The sequence below is a fragment of the Zosterops lateralis genome, assembly GCF_965231275.1.
Source record: "Zosterops lateralis genome assembly, chromosome: 22".
In the NCBI taxonomy this organism is placed as follows: Eukaryota; Metazoa; Chordata; class Aves; order Passeriformes; family Zosteropidae; genus Zosterops; species Zosterops lateralis.
Genome location: NC_139782.1, coordinates 7,494,324 through 7,511,974, shown reverse-complemented (window position 1 = coordinate 7,511,974; position 17,651 = coordinate 7,494,324). Strand labels below are relative to the sequence as shown.

The 17,651-nt window shown below is 47.4% G+C and overlaps 1 protein-coding gene across 1 annotated transcript; it reads right to left on the bottom strand.

Annotated features, from left to right (window-relative positions):
- Nucleotides 1-2,184: 2,184 nt before the first annotated feature.
- SLC25A33 (solute carrier family 25 member 33) lies at nucleotides 2,185-17,224 on the bottom strand. The gene is made up of 7 exons (XM_083876904.1): nucleotides 17,084-17,224; nucleotides 10,547-10,726; nucleotides 8,208-8,285; nucleotides 7,107-7,207; nucleotides 6,282-6,348; nucleotides 4,311-4,591; nucleotides 2,185-2,737 (listed from the first exon to the last, which is right to left on the bottom strand). The coding sequence occupies exons 1-7, from the start codon at nucleotides 17,131-17,133 to the stop codon at nucleotides 2,535-2,537; spliced, it is 960 nt and encodes a 319-aa protein (XP_083733030.1). The 5' UTR covers nucleotides 17,134-17,224; the 3' UTR covers nucleotides 2,185-2,534.
- Nucleotides 17,225-17,651: the final 427 nt, after the last annotated feature.

The window sequence follows — 17,651 nt, the reverse complement described above, 5'->3', positions numbered from 1 at the left end:
CTAAGTCTGTCAGTGTAAGGACTTGGGAAATCCTCCTGTGGCTCAGAAATTCTTCCAAAATGAAACTAACCCACACGAGTAGCTCATAATATTGCATAATAATAAAATGTGTGATTTTTTCACGTAACTGTTAATTTATGAATGGAAACAGGCCCAGTCCTGGTAAAGTTAATGGAATCTTTGTGGTCACTTCAGGTAGCAGCAGTTTCCTCACCTTACTGATAATTAATTACAAAGGGTCGAGTAATGAAGCCTTTACCCACCTTCCATCAAAATGACTTTCTGTAGAAGCTGGAGAAGAGGAAAGAAAATTCCTTTAGACTGACTTTGACAAGCAGAGAAAGGTTGTTGGTTATTTTTAAATTCAGGTGTCGTTTTGGAAAAAAGCTACTTCAAATTCTTCCCTCTGGTAATAGGCTTAGTCCATCCTCAGTGACATCAATGGGATTGCTCACAGAGCATCACCTAAAAATGGCAACACTTTACAGGGTTTAAGGAATCAAGGGTTAGTGAATTTTAAAAATTCTATTCGAGAGAGGAAGGAAAAATGATTATACTAATTCAGAAACTCTGTTATCTCCCAATACAGCTTATTAACCCCTTGTCAAATAAAGACTAAAACCAAAAATTTGTTCACTTTCTCTTGCTTTCTCTCTTACCAAGTCCCAGACTTCTCAAAAGGGTTGGAGTTCCCTCCCCTCATTCTCAAAGACATCAGCAGTCTACACATTTGACTAACATTTCAGGAGTGAGCTAGTGCACTGGAAGTGCAGAGGAACGCTAATTCAGGAAAGCAAATCTCAGAAAATATTTCAGAGTAGCAGCACAAGTGTCCTAGTTCTCAAAAATAGAAACACTCTTTGACAGTTTTGCCTCCTATAAAGAGCCTGAAGCTCTTGCTGCTCATCATCTCCATTAAAAAAAAAAAAAAAAAAAAAAAAAGCCATGTCAATTTTTACTCAACTCTTTCCTATTTTAGCTTAGAGGAAATGTGGTAAGTTATTTCCAGGAAGACATAATAGAAATCAGTTATTTTTTGCAGTTTTGCCTCATGATGAGGCACACACACAACATTCTACTCTCTTTGCACTGAGCTCCTACATCACCCTGATGTCAGACATGACCTCGAGCACCAGTCATCAGCTGGGAACAAAAATGGGAAGGTTTGGATCCAGTTATCAGCCCACCCCATTTCTGCACAGAACCCCAGCCTGAAAACCCCACCTGGCCCAGTTATCAGCCCCAGGTTGTCTCCTCAAGCCTCTCCTGCTCCTCTCCAAGCCCACACACCATCTCTGCTGTGAGCAGTCCTGAAATCAAAGCTGTCCACAAACACTTGTCCATGCCCCAGGACTCAACACCTGCTCAGAGCATGAGGAACTCATTTTTGTCCCCAGCAGGGAAGGCCAGGGCTGGGCTCAGATGCTGCAGTGTTTGTCTCAGCTGCCACAACAAATGACACCAAGGAACAGAAGCCAAAGCAAAACACCAGCCCACGTGTGAGCTGGAAAATACATTATCCTGCACCATCAGTAGTAATTCATGTGCCACACTTTAGTCACAATTAAAGTGCTGCTGCAATGCAAGTGGGGTGAAGGCTATTTAAATGAAAGGATGTTCTAATGCTTTTGGAAGAACTCATCTCAAGTGTGCAGGATATTTGATTCGTAAGTGAAAGGTAAGAATTGTATCATGAAAAATCTTTCTCTGAAAAGCTAAAAAAAAATCTAGAAAAATCTATCTGCTGAAAATCTTTCTCTGGTGGAACTCCCACAGGGCAGGCAGTCACTGACTGTCCCTGTGCTCTCAGGCTGCACCAGGGCAAGGTCTGAAAGCCAGGAGAGATCTGTCCATGGCCAGCACCATCACCAGGTATCCCAAAGGCACAGGGGACACAGAACTGTAATTACATTCTTACTAAAAGCCCCCCACCATCATATTGCCTTTTCTAAGAGATGCTGGCACACACAGCATTGTTGTTATCATTATTATTATCATCATTATTATGATGGTCCATACCACCAAAACAGAGAAACAAGTTTGTCCTACTTGAACACTCCAGGGTGTTCACACAGCAGTGAACAATGCACCCTAAAAAAAACCAGAACTGCTCTCAAACTTATTTGGGCATTTAGGCTATCACAGTGCTCAAAAGCAATATCATCCAGTTGGAAGAAGACAGTTTCAAATGTCCAAGCCAGTTCTCCTGTTTTAATACAGTTTTAATGAACATCAGTCCAAGAGATCACTTGATAGTATGAGGTACATTCCTTGACCACGTATGGCTGTGCTTAAGGAAAAGGACAAAATATATAATTAAATTAAATACTGTAATTTAATTTAGTAGCAATTTAATTATCAAGTTAAAAAAATTATAATTAACTATTAACATTAATGACTTGAGACCTTTTAGAAAGCATGAGTCCAAAGGGAAATATCCACAGGTGGTTTCCACCAGCACCAGTCTCTTGAAGGACTATTTGTTCAGTGAAGAAATTATTGGTCTTCAGTCTGTAACAGGACCCTGGGCTCTGCTACTTGGCGTGGTCTTCCAGGAGATAGACAATCAACTCGTAGGTGGAGAGGACGATGGCTGTGTTTGGGATCTGCCTGATGAGCTGGGCAAAGAGTCCCCTGTAGAAGGCCAGGTACCCCTCCTCCCGAGCCACCAGCCGGGCCGTCTGCAGGAACGTCTTGTACTTGGTGCCCTCCTCCCGCAGCCGCGTCCGGATCACCTCTGCACGACAGGGACAGAGACAGGGCCAGAGTGAGCCAGGGGAGCCTCCAGGAGAGCCCAGAGTTACCAAAGAGAGCCCAGAGTGAGCCAGGGGGGACCAGAGTGAGCCAGGGGAGCCTCCAGGGGAGAGCAGAGTGAGCCAGGGGAGCGCAGAGTTACCAAAGAGAGCCCAGAGTGAGCCAGGGGAGACCAGAGTGAGCCAGGGGAGACCAGAGTGAGCCAGGGGAGCCTCCAGGAGAGCCCAGAGAGCCCAGAGTTACCAAAGAGAGCCCAGAGTGAGACAGGGGAGACCAGAGTGAGACAGGGGAGCCCACAGTTATCCAGGAGAGCCTCCAGGAGAGCCCAGAGTTATCCAGGAGAGCCCAGAGTGAGCCAGGGGAGCCTCCAGGAGAGCCCACAGTTATCCAGGGGAGTCCAGAGTTATCCAGGGGAGATCACAGTTATCCAGGAGAGCCTCCAGGAGAGCCCAGAGTTATCCAGGAGAGCCCAGAGTTATCCAGGGGAGATCACAGTTATCCAGGAGAGCCTCCAGGAGAGCCCAGAGTTATCCAGGAGAGCCCACAGACACCCAGGGGAGCCCAGAGATACCCAGGGGAGCCCAGAGTTATCCAGGAGAGCCCAGAGTTACCCAGGAGAGCCCAGAGTTATCCAGGGGAGATCAAAGTTATCCAGGGGAGCCCAGAGTTATCCAAAACCCAGAGTTATCCAGGAGAGCTCACAATTATCCAGGAGAGCCCACAGTTACCCAGGAGAGATCACAGTTACCAAAAAGAGCCCAGAGTTACCCAGGAGAGCCCACAGTTACCAAAAAGAGCCCACAGATACCAAGGAGAGCCCACGGTTATCCAGGAGAGCCCACAATTACCAAAGAGAGCCCACAGATACCAAGCAGAGCCCACAGTTATCCATGAGAGCTCACAGATACCAAAAAGAGCCCACAGATACCCAGGGGAAACATTAGGGTGTTTCCCCTGCCAGGAGCAGGAAAGCTCCAGTGTGCAAACCCCAGGGATGTGGAAACCCCCTGTGCCAGCTGCCAGCCAGCACAGCCACCCACAGAACCCTGGACACACTTGCCCTGCAGGCAAGAGGAAGAGCTAAAGAGGAGTTCCCTTTCATGTGGAATAAATGAATGATTTGCTCTTTGAAGCTAATACAGATCTAAATGCTTTGCTGATGCTCACACAATCAATATTGCTCCTCCTGCACAACCATGCCATTCACATCTCCCCAAAAAGACTAACACTGTTCAGTCCCCAAGGGCTTCCCACAGCCTGACCACACAACCCCACAGGCTGTGGGTACTTAACTCACTGCTAGTGAGAACAGAAACATAAGGAAATCAGTTTTTGGGTGGTTTTTGAGTTGTTTTTAAACTATCAAGTCCCAATCCCCAACCACATCTAACTGGGAATAGTGTGACCAACACTGAAAATCCCAGTGCAGAAGCCAAAATAATTTGCATTTGGCCCTTGGAACAACTGAGAGTTTTTACAGCCCCAGCCCCATCATTTGTCTTGGATTCCAGGCAGCAGCTGCTGTCCTGCCCTCACGAATGGAAGGGTGAACATACCATGGGGATAAGCAATGCAGGAGGCACAGCCCTTGGAAACAGCAGCAGCAACCATCAGTCCAAAGAAACTCGTCGAGGTCCTCTCGGTCCCGTTGGAGGAAGGGGGCAGCTGGACTTCCTTTAAGTGCTTTTTTAAACTTTCATAAATAGCAAAGCAGATGATGGTCTCAGAAATCCCTGCATAGGAGGCAGTCAGGCCCCTGTAGAAGCCACGGACACCTTCTGTCTGGTAAACGTATCTAGCACACTGCAAGGCATTCATTGGTTTGGAGCCCCTCACTCTGGAAAACAAACACAACAGAGCATAGCATGAGCCAAGAAAAATAATTAATATTAAAAAAAAAAAAAAACCAAACAAAAAATACCTACCCTTGTGGCTTTCAGTACTTTTTATAAATAAATGGTTCTCTAAGTTTTACTCCAAAATTCTCCTAGGAAAGCTGCACAGAGCAGGACTGAGAGTGATGCTAAGAGTGCACACTTGCCTTTGCTACTTCACTAATACAGACTCACCATTCCCTCAGCTCAGGTTTAATCCAGTCTGTCACAGCTCACACCAAGGCCTTAAAAGACAATAAGCACTGAAGAGACACTGCTTTGTGTCAAACTGATGATTCCATTTAAAGCCAAGAGACAGAAATCTGCTGCATGAGGAATGACCCTTCATTTCAAGAGGCAGCACTCAGTTCAGTTCAGGGTGCCACCCTGCGAAGTGCTGGAATTAAGTCTCATAAATTATTTACAAAGCTGTCGTGCCTTGTAAGATCCTTTTTATCCGACCTAGCATGTCCTTGCAGGAAGGAATTTCCATTCTGAGCAGTCCCATTATTAGCAGAGTCCCTTATTGCTGTGATATCCACCAGTGACTGTGAACCATTCAGCTGAAATAAACTGCTGTCAAATCCCCTCTGTCTCCTGGATGTGTGGTTAACAGCAACACAGTGCTGAAGGGGGAAAAAGAACGTTAAACCACTGCAGCAGATTCTGATTGTCTGTAGGAAGTTTTATGAAATAAAACTGCTGTGTCTTCATCACGGTTTGAAGGCAGCACGTTCTCTGTGTGGCCTGAGATCAGTGACCTGGGATCTGGCTGCAGTGACACACCTGTGTGACCTGGGATCAGTGACCTTGGCTGGGCTGCAGTGACACACCTGTGTGACCTGGGATCAGTGACCTGGGATCTGGCTGCAGTGACACACCTGTGTGACCTGGGATCAGTGACCTGGGATCTGGCTGCAGTGACACACCTGTGGGACCTGGGATCAGTGACCTTGGCTGGGCTGCAGTGACACACCTGTGGGACCTGAGATCACTTCAGGTGATGCCTCCAAAAGGGACACAGACTCCACCCTCATGCTCAGCCCCCCACATGAGCTCTCATGGCCCTTCCACAGCTTCTTTCCCTGCTCTATCAAAGCCTTCAATGCATTTATCATCATCATCCACCCCACAACTAGAGGACTCTGTCAGCAGCAGAGAGAAAAATAATGTTATATCAAATTAAAGATTTACAGTGGACAGAGGCTGAACCTACCCCAGCACTCAAAGCAACTCCCACATCCTTCTCAACAATTTCTGTGCATCAAACTGAAGTAAGACATAGAACATGAACCTTTAGTCTGAGCACACAGAAATGTGGCTTCAAAGGTGGAACTGAGAGTCAGGGGAAAACTGGGTGAGATCTATCAAAGAGCCCTGAGCAAAACCTCAGTGGTTCAGTTTTCCAGAGGTTCCTGATGAGGAAAACCTCAGTGGTTCAGTTTTCCAGAGGTTCCTGATGAGGAAAACCTCAGTGGTTCAGTTTCCCAGAGGTTCCTGATGAGGAAAACCTCAATGGTTCAGTTTTCCAGAGGCTCCTGATGAGGAAAACCTCAGTGGTTCAGTTTTCCAGAGGCTCCTGATGAGGAAAACCTCAGTGGTTCAGTTTCCCAGAGGCTCCTGTGGCATCCATCCCCCCCAGCAGTCACTCACTTCCTTTCCAGCTGCATCCTCGTTTTCACCATCCATATGGGGTTCATCAGGGAATTTGTGATAAAGGCTGAAAGAACAAGACCAGAAGTGCAGCTGAATCCAGGCCATGAACCTCACACCCTGTGCAGTGCCACACTCCAACCACAGCTCCAGCCAGAGGTGACAAAAGCCACAAAAGCTTCCAATTTTATATTAAAATTCAGGAGGCATCAACCCATGGATTCTTCCTTTTTTTACCTATTTTAATACGTGTATCATGCTCCCAAAGGCTGTTGCAGACAAGATCCCTTCCTTCCTGTCTGGTTTTGGAATTCCAGCTCCAAGGAGAGCCCTGGGGACACAAACCTGGGCTGGTGTCCCCGGGGCTGTAGGTGGTGCCATTGAGCTGCTCATTAACAGAACCTCATTAAGGGCTGCTTTGGGAACGATTATTATTTTTAGTGACCACTCTGGTGACTGGTGACTGAACTGGGGGAGCTCTTCTGCAGTACTTTTCCTACAAGAACAAACTCTTTTTCCCAGCCTGGTAGGAAAAGTGCAACATCCTGAAACAATCTGGCAAAAGCAGTATCAGAAGTTTAATGCTCTTTACTAATTTTTTTTTCATCGCATTAAGAGACACGACCAGAGCATTGCAGTTGGAAAAAACATCCTGAATTAGTAAACAACAATCTAGAAGTATTTTTGGGCTGAACAGAAAAACAGTTCCTCTGCAGACAAGGCCAGCTAGGAGCTGGCAAACTCCTGGTTTTTGGCATACACCAGCTCAGATTAAATGCACATTTTCAGCACCAGGCCTCTGTTGTTGGAATTACAAACACTCACCTGCAGAACCTGCAGAACAGACGTGCACAATGTTGCTGTTGGGCACAAAGATGCTGTTAAACTGCTCTTTGGCATTGGAGTAGCAAGCGAAATAGACAGCTCTGTGGGGGAAAAAAAAGAGGAAAATCAGTGTAACACAGAAAATATCAAATTAAACAACTCTTTGCCCAGCCCCCTGAAAACCAGAACTCTCTGAAGAGGCCTCTACATGAATATTTCCATCTGCATGGACGCAGAGGTTTTGTTTTCCTTCTTCCCTTACAATACAGTGCCACAGTTTGACTTGACACCCCCAGGGCAGGAATATTTTGCTGTGGGAGGCAGCAGGAGTGAGGTGCGGGGAAAAGCAGAGCCCTGGATTCAGGATTCAGAGCTCTGCTGCAAATCCTGAACAGAATCAGGACTCCCTGCTCCTGTCTGGAGGGACATCCCACCTCCCAGGCCAGAGAGAGAGTTCACCTCTCCTCAGGTTCAGTTTCAGGCAGAGAACACCTGCCAATACGCAGACTGCTCGTGAGTTTTATCATTTATTTCCTACACAGAGAAATCTTCAGCCCTGCCAAGGATGGGGCAGTCACAGGGACAGAGCACTGAGGTGCTGCAGGAATTCCAAATGCAAGGAAACTTTGCTGCTGCTCAAAGAGAGGCACAAATCCCTTCTGTGAGACTCTTCCCTCTCAGCTGCAGCTTCTCATTTGAGAAGGATTTAGACAAGCAAGGCCCAGAGAGGAACTGCCCTGCCCTGGCAGCTCCCACTCACTGCTGTGTGTTCAAGGGAAGCAGGACACCAGAATAATGCAATTATTCACCCCACAGACCTTTCTGCACTGCTTTCTCTTCCTTTTCAAGCACAGAAGAGGCTCTTGCAATGGTGCGGGACTAAAGTTTATTTGGCATTTAAGTGCCCGATTTACTCTGCACCTTCCAGTGTCATGGAAGTGTAAATCAGATTTTTATCAGTACACTGAGCAGAACACAGGCACAAATCTCAGTTTACTGATGGGATAACTTCATGGCCTATTATTTTGAATCACAAATGTGCACTGTAACATTTGTATTGGCACCTCAAACGTGGGTTTTAGCAATAGTTTAACTATTTACCTTGATGGTGCAACTCCAACCAAGTTTGGACCCAGCCCTCGGAAGAGTGACCTTGGTCCTTCTTTTTCCAGAATTGACCTTAAAATAAAAAACAAACAGGGAGGGAGAAGATAGAACTGGGGTTAAAAGTTAGTTTCTTCTTCTGTCAGGCAGAGAGCCAAAAGAACTACACAAAAGCACAGATATTAGATTTTAATCCATGTGATATACTTCAAAATAAGTGGATTTATACATGAGTAAAGGCCACAGTACCATAAAATCCAGTGCTCTACAGGCAAATGAGTGTCAAATGACACGAGGTTATAATTTCCATTCTTTGAAAGCTGTCAGGAATTGAATTACAGTTTCATGGAGAACCCAGTGGTAGCTGACTCTGATGAACAAATAACATTTTTACTGCTCTCTTTATCTAAGCAATTCAGAATTTTGCTTCCCATACAGCCCTGTACAGAGACATGGAAAAATAAATCCTTTTTTTCCTTTCCCAATTGCCACGGGATGTGCTTTTTTTCCCCTGAGAAAGCTGACAGAGGCAATCACAGCACAAACACTGCGAGTGCCCAGCCTGGCATTCAGCAGCTCTCCTGACTGAGCTCAGCATGGGAAAACCAGGCACGAAATTCCAGAACTCCAGGCTCTGTGGGCAGTTCACTGGCCCTGCCAGACCTTCACACTTTGCTCTCCAGGTCACTGGCACTGCCCTGAGTGCTCCCCACAGATTTCATCCCATCCTCATTGCACAGGAGGAGACACAGGAGACACTCCTGACACGCTTTTGTTTCCTGCAGCAGAGCTGAACTTTCCTGTCTCAGCTCCAGGGCTGAGTGTTTCCAAGGAGACAGATCCACCAGCTCCTTGTTCTTAGTCACTTCACAGTCACGACTGCAGCTTCCAGCTGGGCTAACTCATCAGAATCTTAAATGGATTAGACAAAAGCAGCCTGTCCTTCTGGAGTGCCTGCCAGCAGCAGGAGGCTGAACCTGCCCTCTGGGACCTGGTTTTCTTTGCATTTACAGCAGTTAAGGCTTTTCATGCTGAACACCTTTAACTCTTACAGAGCAATTTCACTGGTAGGGCTCTAATGGCTCCTCCTTTTGCCATAAAATTTTCCCAAATCATCAGGTCCAAGTCATGTCCAGTTAATGATCAGGACTGAGAAAGGGATGAAAGCGTCAAAATAAGGGACTGAAGTTCATTTCTTTCTTCCTGCATTTTTTATTTTCTCAGCTCATAACCAACAGTGTTTTCTGCTCTTCATAGATGTTGCCTGCAAGGGATTTACAGCAGAAATACTTTGCTCTCAATCCTCTAAAGTAATCAGGTTGAAAACTTGGCAATGAACACAGCTAGGCAGTTCCTGAAGTGAAATGAAATCAAGATCCCAGTCACCAAAGTTAATGAGCTTAATAGATATATTAAAAGGCTGACCCATTTTAAACTGTTTCCTCTCCCCCTAAAAAAACCAGACAACCCCAGAAAAAGTTGGGACCAGAGGATGAATAAAGATATTTCTGCATTAAAAGTTTTCACTTTCTTTAGTCAGAGCTGCCTAAAGTCCAATGCTGCAAGGTGAAAAGAGAGCAATGAAAGGGCATTAAAATCAAAGCAACTGGCACTGCCTTATGCATCCAGTCACGAACTGCTCTAGACTCACCTCTGAGTAGACAAAGAAATGTTTGGCAGGGGAAATCAGGCTGTTTACAACACAGAAAACTCAAGTCCCAGAATGACTCCAGCCAGAGAGCTCTGCAGAGAATTTGAATTACCACTCCAGTGTTATATAAGTGTGCAGCTTCTCCCCCGGCAGCCTGCCAGGCGTGGTGCTGGCCTTACATAAAACCATTCAGCCCTCACTGCTGCTGCTCGGTGTTTTCCTTGGCACTGCTGCCCCCTGATCTCTGCAGGGCCCCTGCATCACCCTGGGGTGCCCCAGCAGCCAAACAAACCCAATCCTTCTGCAGGAGGTCTGACCATAACTCCGTGGTGCTTTGGTATTAAAATACAGTAGCTGAGAGATTGTCACGGTTGCTGGTAGAACTATTGAGCAGCTGTTAGATAATTTCCTCTTCTTTATGAAGACACGTCTGAAAGGGAGCAGCTAGAGCATCAAACACTGCAGTGTGAACCCCTCAGGGCTTTTAACAGAGACTGAGACAGGACTGATGCATAATAATAATAATGATAATAATAATAATAATAATCAGCAAAGACAACACCTCAGAGCAGAGGAGAGCTCAATAAACCAGCAACAGCACCCCAGGGCCCCCTTACATTTTGGTGAAGTGAAACTCAGGTCAGTGTCAGGAGTGGAGAATGAGAGGAGGAGCAGCAGAACTCACTTGAGAACACTGAGCAGCCCCGGGGACACAGACGTTGGCCTGACCATTCCTTCCCCACTGATGGTCCCCAGCTGCACCTGGGGGTAGTAGACAGTCCTGAAGGCCAGTTTGGAGGATTGAAGCCTCGTCTTTATCACCTCTAGGGGACACGTGAAGATGGCTCCAACTGTCCCTCCACACCTGCAAAGGACAATCCAAACAAGACAGAATGTGACAAACTGCAGAATGTGCAAAGCACAGCACAGAGACGCAGCCTGAACACATCCCCAGTTACCCACACTGTGCACACACTGCAGAATGTGCAAACCACAGCACAGAAACACAGCCTGAACACATCCCCAGTTATCCACACTGTGCATGAGGCTCTAGTTTAGCTCTAGTTTAGCACATCCTCCATGTGAAGATGAACTGTCCCCTCCACTCCTGCAAAGGACAATCCAAACAAGACAGAATGTGACAAATGCTGCAGAATGTGCAAATCATAGACAGAAACACAACCTAAATGCATCTCCAGTTATCCACACTGTGCACAAGTCTTTAGTTTAGCTCTGGCTAAGGGACATGTGCAAATGAACTGTCCCTCCACTCCTGCAAAGGACAATCCAAAAGAGGCAGAATGTGACAAACTGTAGAATGTGCAAATCACAGACAGAAAAACAACGTAAATGCATCCCCAGTTATCCACACTGTGCACAAGTCTCTAGTTTAGCTCTAGTTTAGCACATCCTCCATGTGAAGATGAACTGTCCCTCCACTCCTGCAAAGGACAATCCAAAAGAGGCAGAATGTGACAATCCAAACAAGACAAAATGTGACAAACTGCAGAATGTGCAAAGCACAGACAGAAACACAGCCTGAACACATCCCCAGTTATCCACACTGGGCACAAATCTTTATTTTAGCCCTGGCACGAGGCAAGGCAGGGCTCCCTTGCCCTGGGGCAGGGATGGGACTGAACACAGGGGTGACACCAACACTGACAAAAATCCCTGACTGCCCACGGGGCCGTGGGACCATTCCCTGGACATGGGGAGTTCTGCCTGTACAAACCTCCCTGGCATCCCTGTTCCATCCCTGTCCTAAAACAGACACAGCCTGGGATGGATTTTTCTTGTGGGAAGCAGGAAGCTGCCAGATGAGAACGAGCCCCTGGGGATTAGGACACTTACAGAATGAAGAAAATAATATCATTCTTCACCATTTCAGTACTTGTGATTTAAGAGCTGTCCTCAGAAGTGGAAAATATCAAAAATACACTAAGTGAGGCACTCTTAAAAACAATGGATATCAACTTTTTTTAGGGGGGAAGGAGGGAAGGAAGGATGAGAAGGAGGAGAAGGAGGGTTGGCAAAAGAATAACAGGCAGAAAGGCCCCTACAGAACAGACCTCTCATACTCTGATAACAGGAGGCTAAAAATGAAATATTATACACATAATAGGCATATATTCATCTTAATACCGTCAGATTAAACCTCAAAAAAAGCACATTGAGCCAAGAATATAAAGTGTATGAGTCCTAATTTTTATTTTTACCAGCGATCTCTCTGCTGCTGTTCCCCTTAGGTAATTGAATGTTCCTTCTGGCAAACTTCAGGATTAAACATAATGCTGAGCTTGGCTAAAAGGTCCTATATCTACATTTTATTGCTAAAACACTCTGGGATTTAGGAAGACTTAACCAAATATTTCAGGTTTCTTGCAAGGGCGTTTACTACATCTGAACTGAGTAGGAAATATTTTCCTTGTTTGCACAAGTGTCAAAGCATGTTATTGCTTCAGAAACCTGTGTTTATGGTTTTCCTTAGAAAACACCAGGGGTCAGCAACTTAACTCTCTTTGATGTTCATGTGAAATTGCAGTTTTGGTAGTTTTCCATCAAAGGGAGATGAATTTTAAAAAATAAACGTACCCTTTTTTTTTTTTTGTATATAAACCCCCACATTACTGCTAAAAAACATTGAATTTTCCTGTGTATAAAACCCCACACTGCTGCTAAAGAACATTGCATTTTCCTGTGTATAAACCCCCCATTGCTGCTAAAGAACATTACCTGCACTAATTTGGGAACAGAGATCCTGAGAAGGACATTAAGAAAGGCATTAGTGGGTATTTCCTAAAGCCCCTTCCAGATATAACTACCTTACTTGGAGAATCTTTTTTTTAAATACAAGGGAAAGGGTAATAAAATGGCAAAAAGATCCAGGCTGTAGATGCACAGCAGCCCATGAAGGCAGCTCATTTTCCCTGCTGGATCAGTGTATTTTATATGGACTAAAACCATTCCCTGCCAAAATCCCCAAATCCCCACACTGGCATTAACAGCGTGGCCACCCAGGCTGAGAAAACCACAGAAATTAAAGTTTTTTACAAGGCTCAAAAGAAATCCCAGACCTCGGGCCAGGGAACACAAGTTCCTCACCAGGGAACACAAGTTCCTCACCAAGGATTTCAGGTTCTGAGAGTTTTATGGCCAAGTACGACCCCAAACTGAGCTTTTCAAATGGAAAAACTGGAGAAACTGCTCCATGTTTCTCCACCGGGAGAAGCTGCTCCCTGGGGATGTGATTTAATAGGATTGTCCAGGGAGTCCCTGCTCATTCCACTGGCAGAAGGGACAGAAACCTGAACAAGGGACAGTTCACACCTCCACAGTGACAGACACTTTGCCTTTATCCCTCTGTTCCTGCAGCTCAGACTTTACCTGGAGCAGAAATAGTTCTGAGGGTCCCCCCCAGAGCTGCATCTCCAACTGTGTCTGTCCAAATGTGCAATTAACTCCTGACTAATCAACACACTCAAGAGCGTTGATTCCATCCTCTGTAAGAGGTGGAAGGGTTTTGTCCCGGTTTTGTCCTTCATAAATAAAAAAAAATTATTTATTTATCCCTCTGTTAAGAGGTGGAAGGGTTTTGTCCTGGTATTGTCCTTTAAAAATAAATAAAAATTATTTATTTACCCCTCTGTAAGAGGTGGAAGGGTTTTGTCCCGGGTTTTGTTCCCCATAAATAAATAAATAAAATGCAAGTCTGGGGGAACTTCCTGGAGGTAACTTGATTGCTTTAATTCCCAATTAATTTATCCATTCAGTCTTCAGTCCCCGTTTAGTTCATTCACATTAAAACAACACTTGGATAATAACGATTCATAAATTCAGAGCACTGAAATTTTATTTTCTATTTCTGAACCACCAGCTGCTCAGTTTGGTGACTCCTTGCCTCACAATTTTTTCTCCTCTCTGGCACAATCTCATCCACATCTTCCTGTCCTCCTCCTTGCCTTTCAGCCTTTGAGTCTGATAATCCAGTTCATTTATGCATTTGAAATAAACTCTCAGCACCCTCTCAAACAACGGAGAGATGCCAAGAATCTTAATTAAAACTTACTTCATCAGTCCTAGATCTAATCACTGAGCAATATTCTCAATACAAACACCAAGCCAAGGCTGAATGTTAAGGGAAGTCCTGCAGAACAAAAAGATCTTCCAAAAGATCACAAAGATGATGGAGCTGCCTGGTCGGAGCAATCACAGTTTAAAACCAGCCTGACACATTTTGCTGCGTATTTGAAATTATTTTGATTTTCTAAACCATGCCCCATGCTCTGACATCAGGCACAGAGCAGAAACAGCAACTCAGGCTCTACCTGTGAGATTTCATTACTGCCTTGGCCAGACTGTGAGAGAAAACAAGCTTCTGCATCCTCAGATGCCAAAGGAAATGGAGTTTTAGAACAACACAGCCTGTTCCTAATGCTTTAATGTCATTAACCATTCGTCCAGTTTCCACCTCGCCGTGCTGTTATCGGCTGTGGGTATTCCTGAAAACATCAGCTGTGGGTATTCCTGAAAACGTTTCCTGAGTTTCTGGAGCTGCCACACTGTTAATGAGGGAGGGAATGCACAGGAACCCCAGCCAGGAGCAGAGTGAGAGTCAATCCAGCACCAACTCCCTGTCCTGGACCACACACACACCTTCAGGTGAACTGCTGCTCTCACCTTAACAGATGGAAACATTTCCCAAACTTTATCAGCACTTTATCAGCACCAGCACATTGCTTAACCCCCCACCACTGCTTGGGAAATCTCTGCAGTGACCAGCACTGCTCCAGCTGGAGAGACAACACGGAGTAACCTCTGCTGCTGCAGCTTTTCCCAAACAAAAACAAGCCAGGACTGCTGTGGCTCCAGCAGGGAAACAGGAACCCTGGCTGGTAAACACACCAATGTCTCTTGTGCAACTCGGGCATCGCTGTCCCTGCTGCTCCTGGCGCCTCCCCAGCCCCCAGAGCCCCCAAAACACCAACAGGACTCTTGGAAGCCTGAAAAGGAACCAATAGAAACTAAAAGGCCAACGAGTCCGTGTGCCTGGACAGGCTGGTTAATAGGAAACCATCCCTTTCCTCACCCAGGGAGCACTTTGCAACATTCGGGCTGCATTTCATCACTCCCACCCTCTGCAGGGCTAAACGTTCTATTCTGGCCGCTGAGATTATCTCGGGCTGCCTTGTGCAAACACAGGGATGTGAATTCATTTTAATCTGACACCACAGCCCCGTCCCCACCTTCCCAGAAAACCATCATCATGCCTCTCTCAGAATTATTTCAAATGAATGGGCTCCTTTTACTTTCTCTGCAAAAAAAAAAAACAAAAACAAAAAAAACCCCACTTTACATCTGAACAAAGCACTGGGATCCTTGCAGAGGGCACAGTAAATCACTAAGGAAGATGCTGACCTCCCAGCACCTGATTAAAACACCGATGGGTTTAAAATTCTTATTTATTTATAGTCTGAGGAGTTACATGAGGACACCAGGAGCTCTGGGTGGGCGCTGTTACCACCCAAACAAATTCCATGTGTGTGTACACCCAGGTCCAGCTCCTGTCCCAGGTATCTGATGCAATGGGGAAGGCACAGGGGACAGAGGGCTCAGTGCAGAGGGCTCGGGCCAGCAGAAGGGCAGTGTCTCTGCAAAAATTAATATTTGTTGCCTTTAATATCATATTAAATAAATCTGCTGCTCCAGAGGAAACTGAAGTATCCTGTTAAGCAACAGAAAAACCAGTGGTCACTATCAGACTGACAACAGGTTTCATGTTGGATTCCTAACTCCTGTCAGCCAACAAGCACTAAGGAATATTCTATTGCTTAGATAATTTAAGCTGTTAAAACTTAAAATAGAATATTTCTGACGAGGCCAAAAGCACATTTAATCTGCACAATGGATGATTTAACTTAATTCGGACCATAAAATTATCTTCCTAAGCTACTATTAAAATAACTGCAAGAAGTTGATTTTCCAAGGGGGTTTGCAGGTTTGGGCTGCTCATTTTAGCTTTTAACACAACAAACCCAACAGTTTACAAGTCCTTGAAGCAAGAGGTGGGCAGCAGTGGCTGCAGTGCCAGGGCATTTCCCCACAGTACCAGGACCTGTTCAGGTCCTCTTTCCCCCCACTCCTCTCCCCTTTCTGGAGCTGCTGAATTTGGGTGTAATCCCTGTCAGCACACAGGGATTAGTGAGCAAACCTCACCTTCCTCTGCAGGACGGAGCCCAAACCTGCTGTGGGGACAGGGATAGGGGCTGGGACCCCTGTGCTGGCATCCCCGGGCCTGGCATCTCCCGGTGTGGCATCCCCCTGTCCTGGCATCTCCTTTTCCTGCCATCCCCCGGGCTGGGACCCCCAGGCTGGCATCTTCCAGACTGACATCCCCCTGTCCTAGAATTCCCCGGGGCAACATCCCCCGAGCTGGCATCCCCTGACCTGGCATCCCTGGGCTGGGACCACCCGGTCTGGTACCCCCCGTGGTGACATCCCCCTGTCCTGACATCCCCCGGCCTGACATCCCCCGGGCCGGCATCCCTGTCCTGGCATATCCCGGCATCCCCCGGCCGGGCCGCAGGTCCCTGGGCTCACTCCCCCCGCCATCCCCAGCTCCTGGCGCTCAGCCCCGCCGGATGTCGCCACTTGTGCAGCGCCCCGAGCCCGCCCGCCCGGGGGGGCTTTGGGAAAGGGGACGGGAAAGGCCCCGGCCCGGGTCGGGCACGGCGGGACCGTGTCCATCCTGTGTCCATCCCGGGGGTTCTGGGCCCGTGTCCATCCCCTGGGGGTCCATCCCGGGGCTCCCAGCCCGTGTCCAGCCCGTGTCCATCCCGGGGGGGTTCGGGCCCTGTCCATCCCCGTGTCCATCCAGCGGGCACGGAGGCCCCCGTGTCCATCCCGGCCCGTGTCCATCCAGGCCTGTGTCCACCCCGTGTCCATCCCGCGGGCACAGCGGTGCCCGTGTCGATTCCCGTGTCCATTCCCGTGTCTATCCCGGGGATCCCGGCCCGTGTCCATCCCGGGGGATTCGGGCCCGTGTCCATTCCCCGGGGGATCCCGGCCCGTGTCCATTCGCCGGGGGATCCAGGCCCTTTTCCATCCCGGGGGGCTCGGGCCTGTGTCCATTCCCCAGGGGTCGTGTCCATCCCCGGGGTCCAGGCCCGTGTCCCCCCGCGCCGTCCCGGCCCGGCCGTGTCCCGGTCAATCCCGCACTCACCCGCCGGCGAAGAGGTGCAGCAGCGTGTTCTCCTGCGGGCCGCCCGCCATGGCGGGGCTGAGGGGGCTCAGGGGGCTGAGGGGGCTGAGGGGGCCGAGGATGAAGCTGAGGGTGCCGGTGCCGGTGTCGCCGCTGTCACCCCGGGCCGGGCCGGACGGGCCGCGCGCGCGTGACGCCGCCGGGGGGCGCGGCCGGCGACAGCGCGTGACGTCACCGCGGAGACCCCGCCCACCCCCGTGACGTCACTGGACAATAAAAATTCCCTGGGCGAGTTTTGTCCCCAGTTTTGTCCCCCCATAAATAAATGATTTGTTTACTCCTCCTCTCAGGAGGCGGAAGGGTTTTATCCCTCGTTTTTCCCCCAAAAAATAAATAAAAATATTTATCTACCCCTCTGTAAGAGGTGGAAAGTTTTTGTCCCGGGTTTTGTCCCCCATAAATAAATAGAAAATTATTTATTAAACCTCTCTATAGGAGGTGAAAGGGTTTTATCCTGGGTTTTGTCCCCCATAAATAAATAAAAATATTTATTTACCGCTCTGTAAGAGGCGGAAAGTTTTTGTCTCGG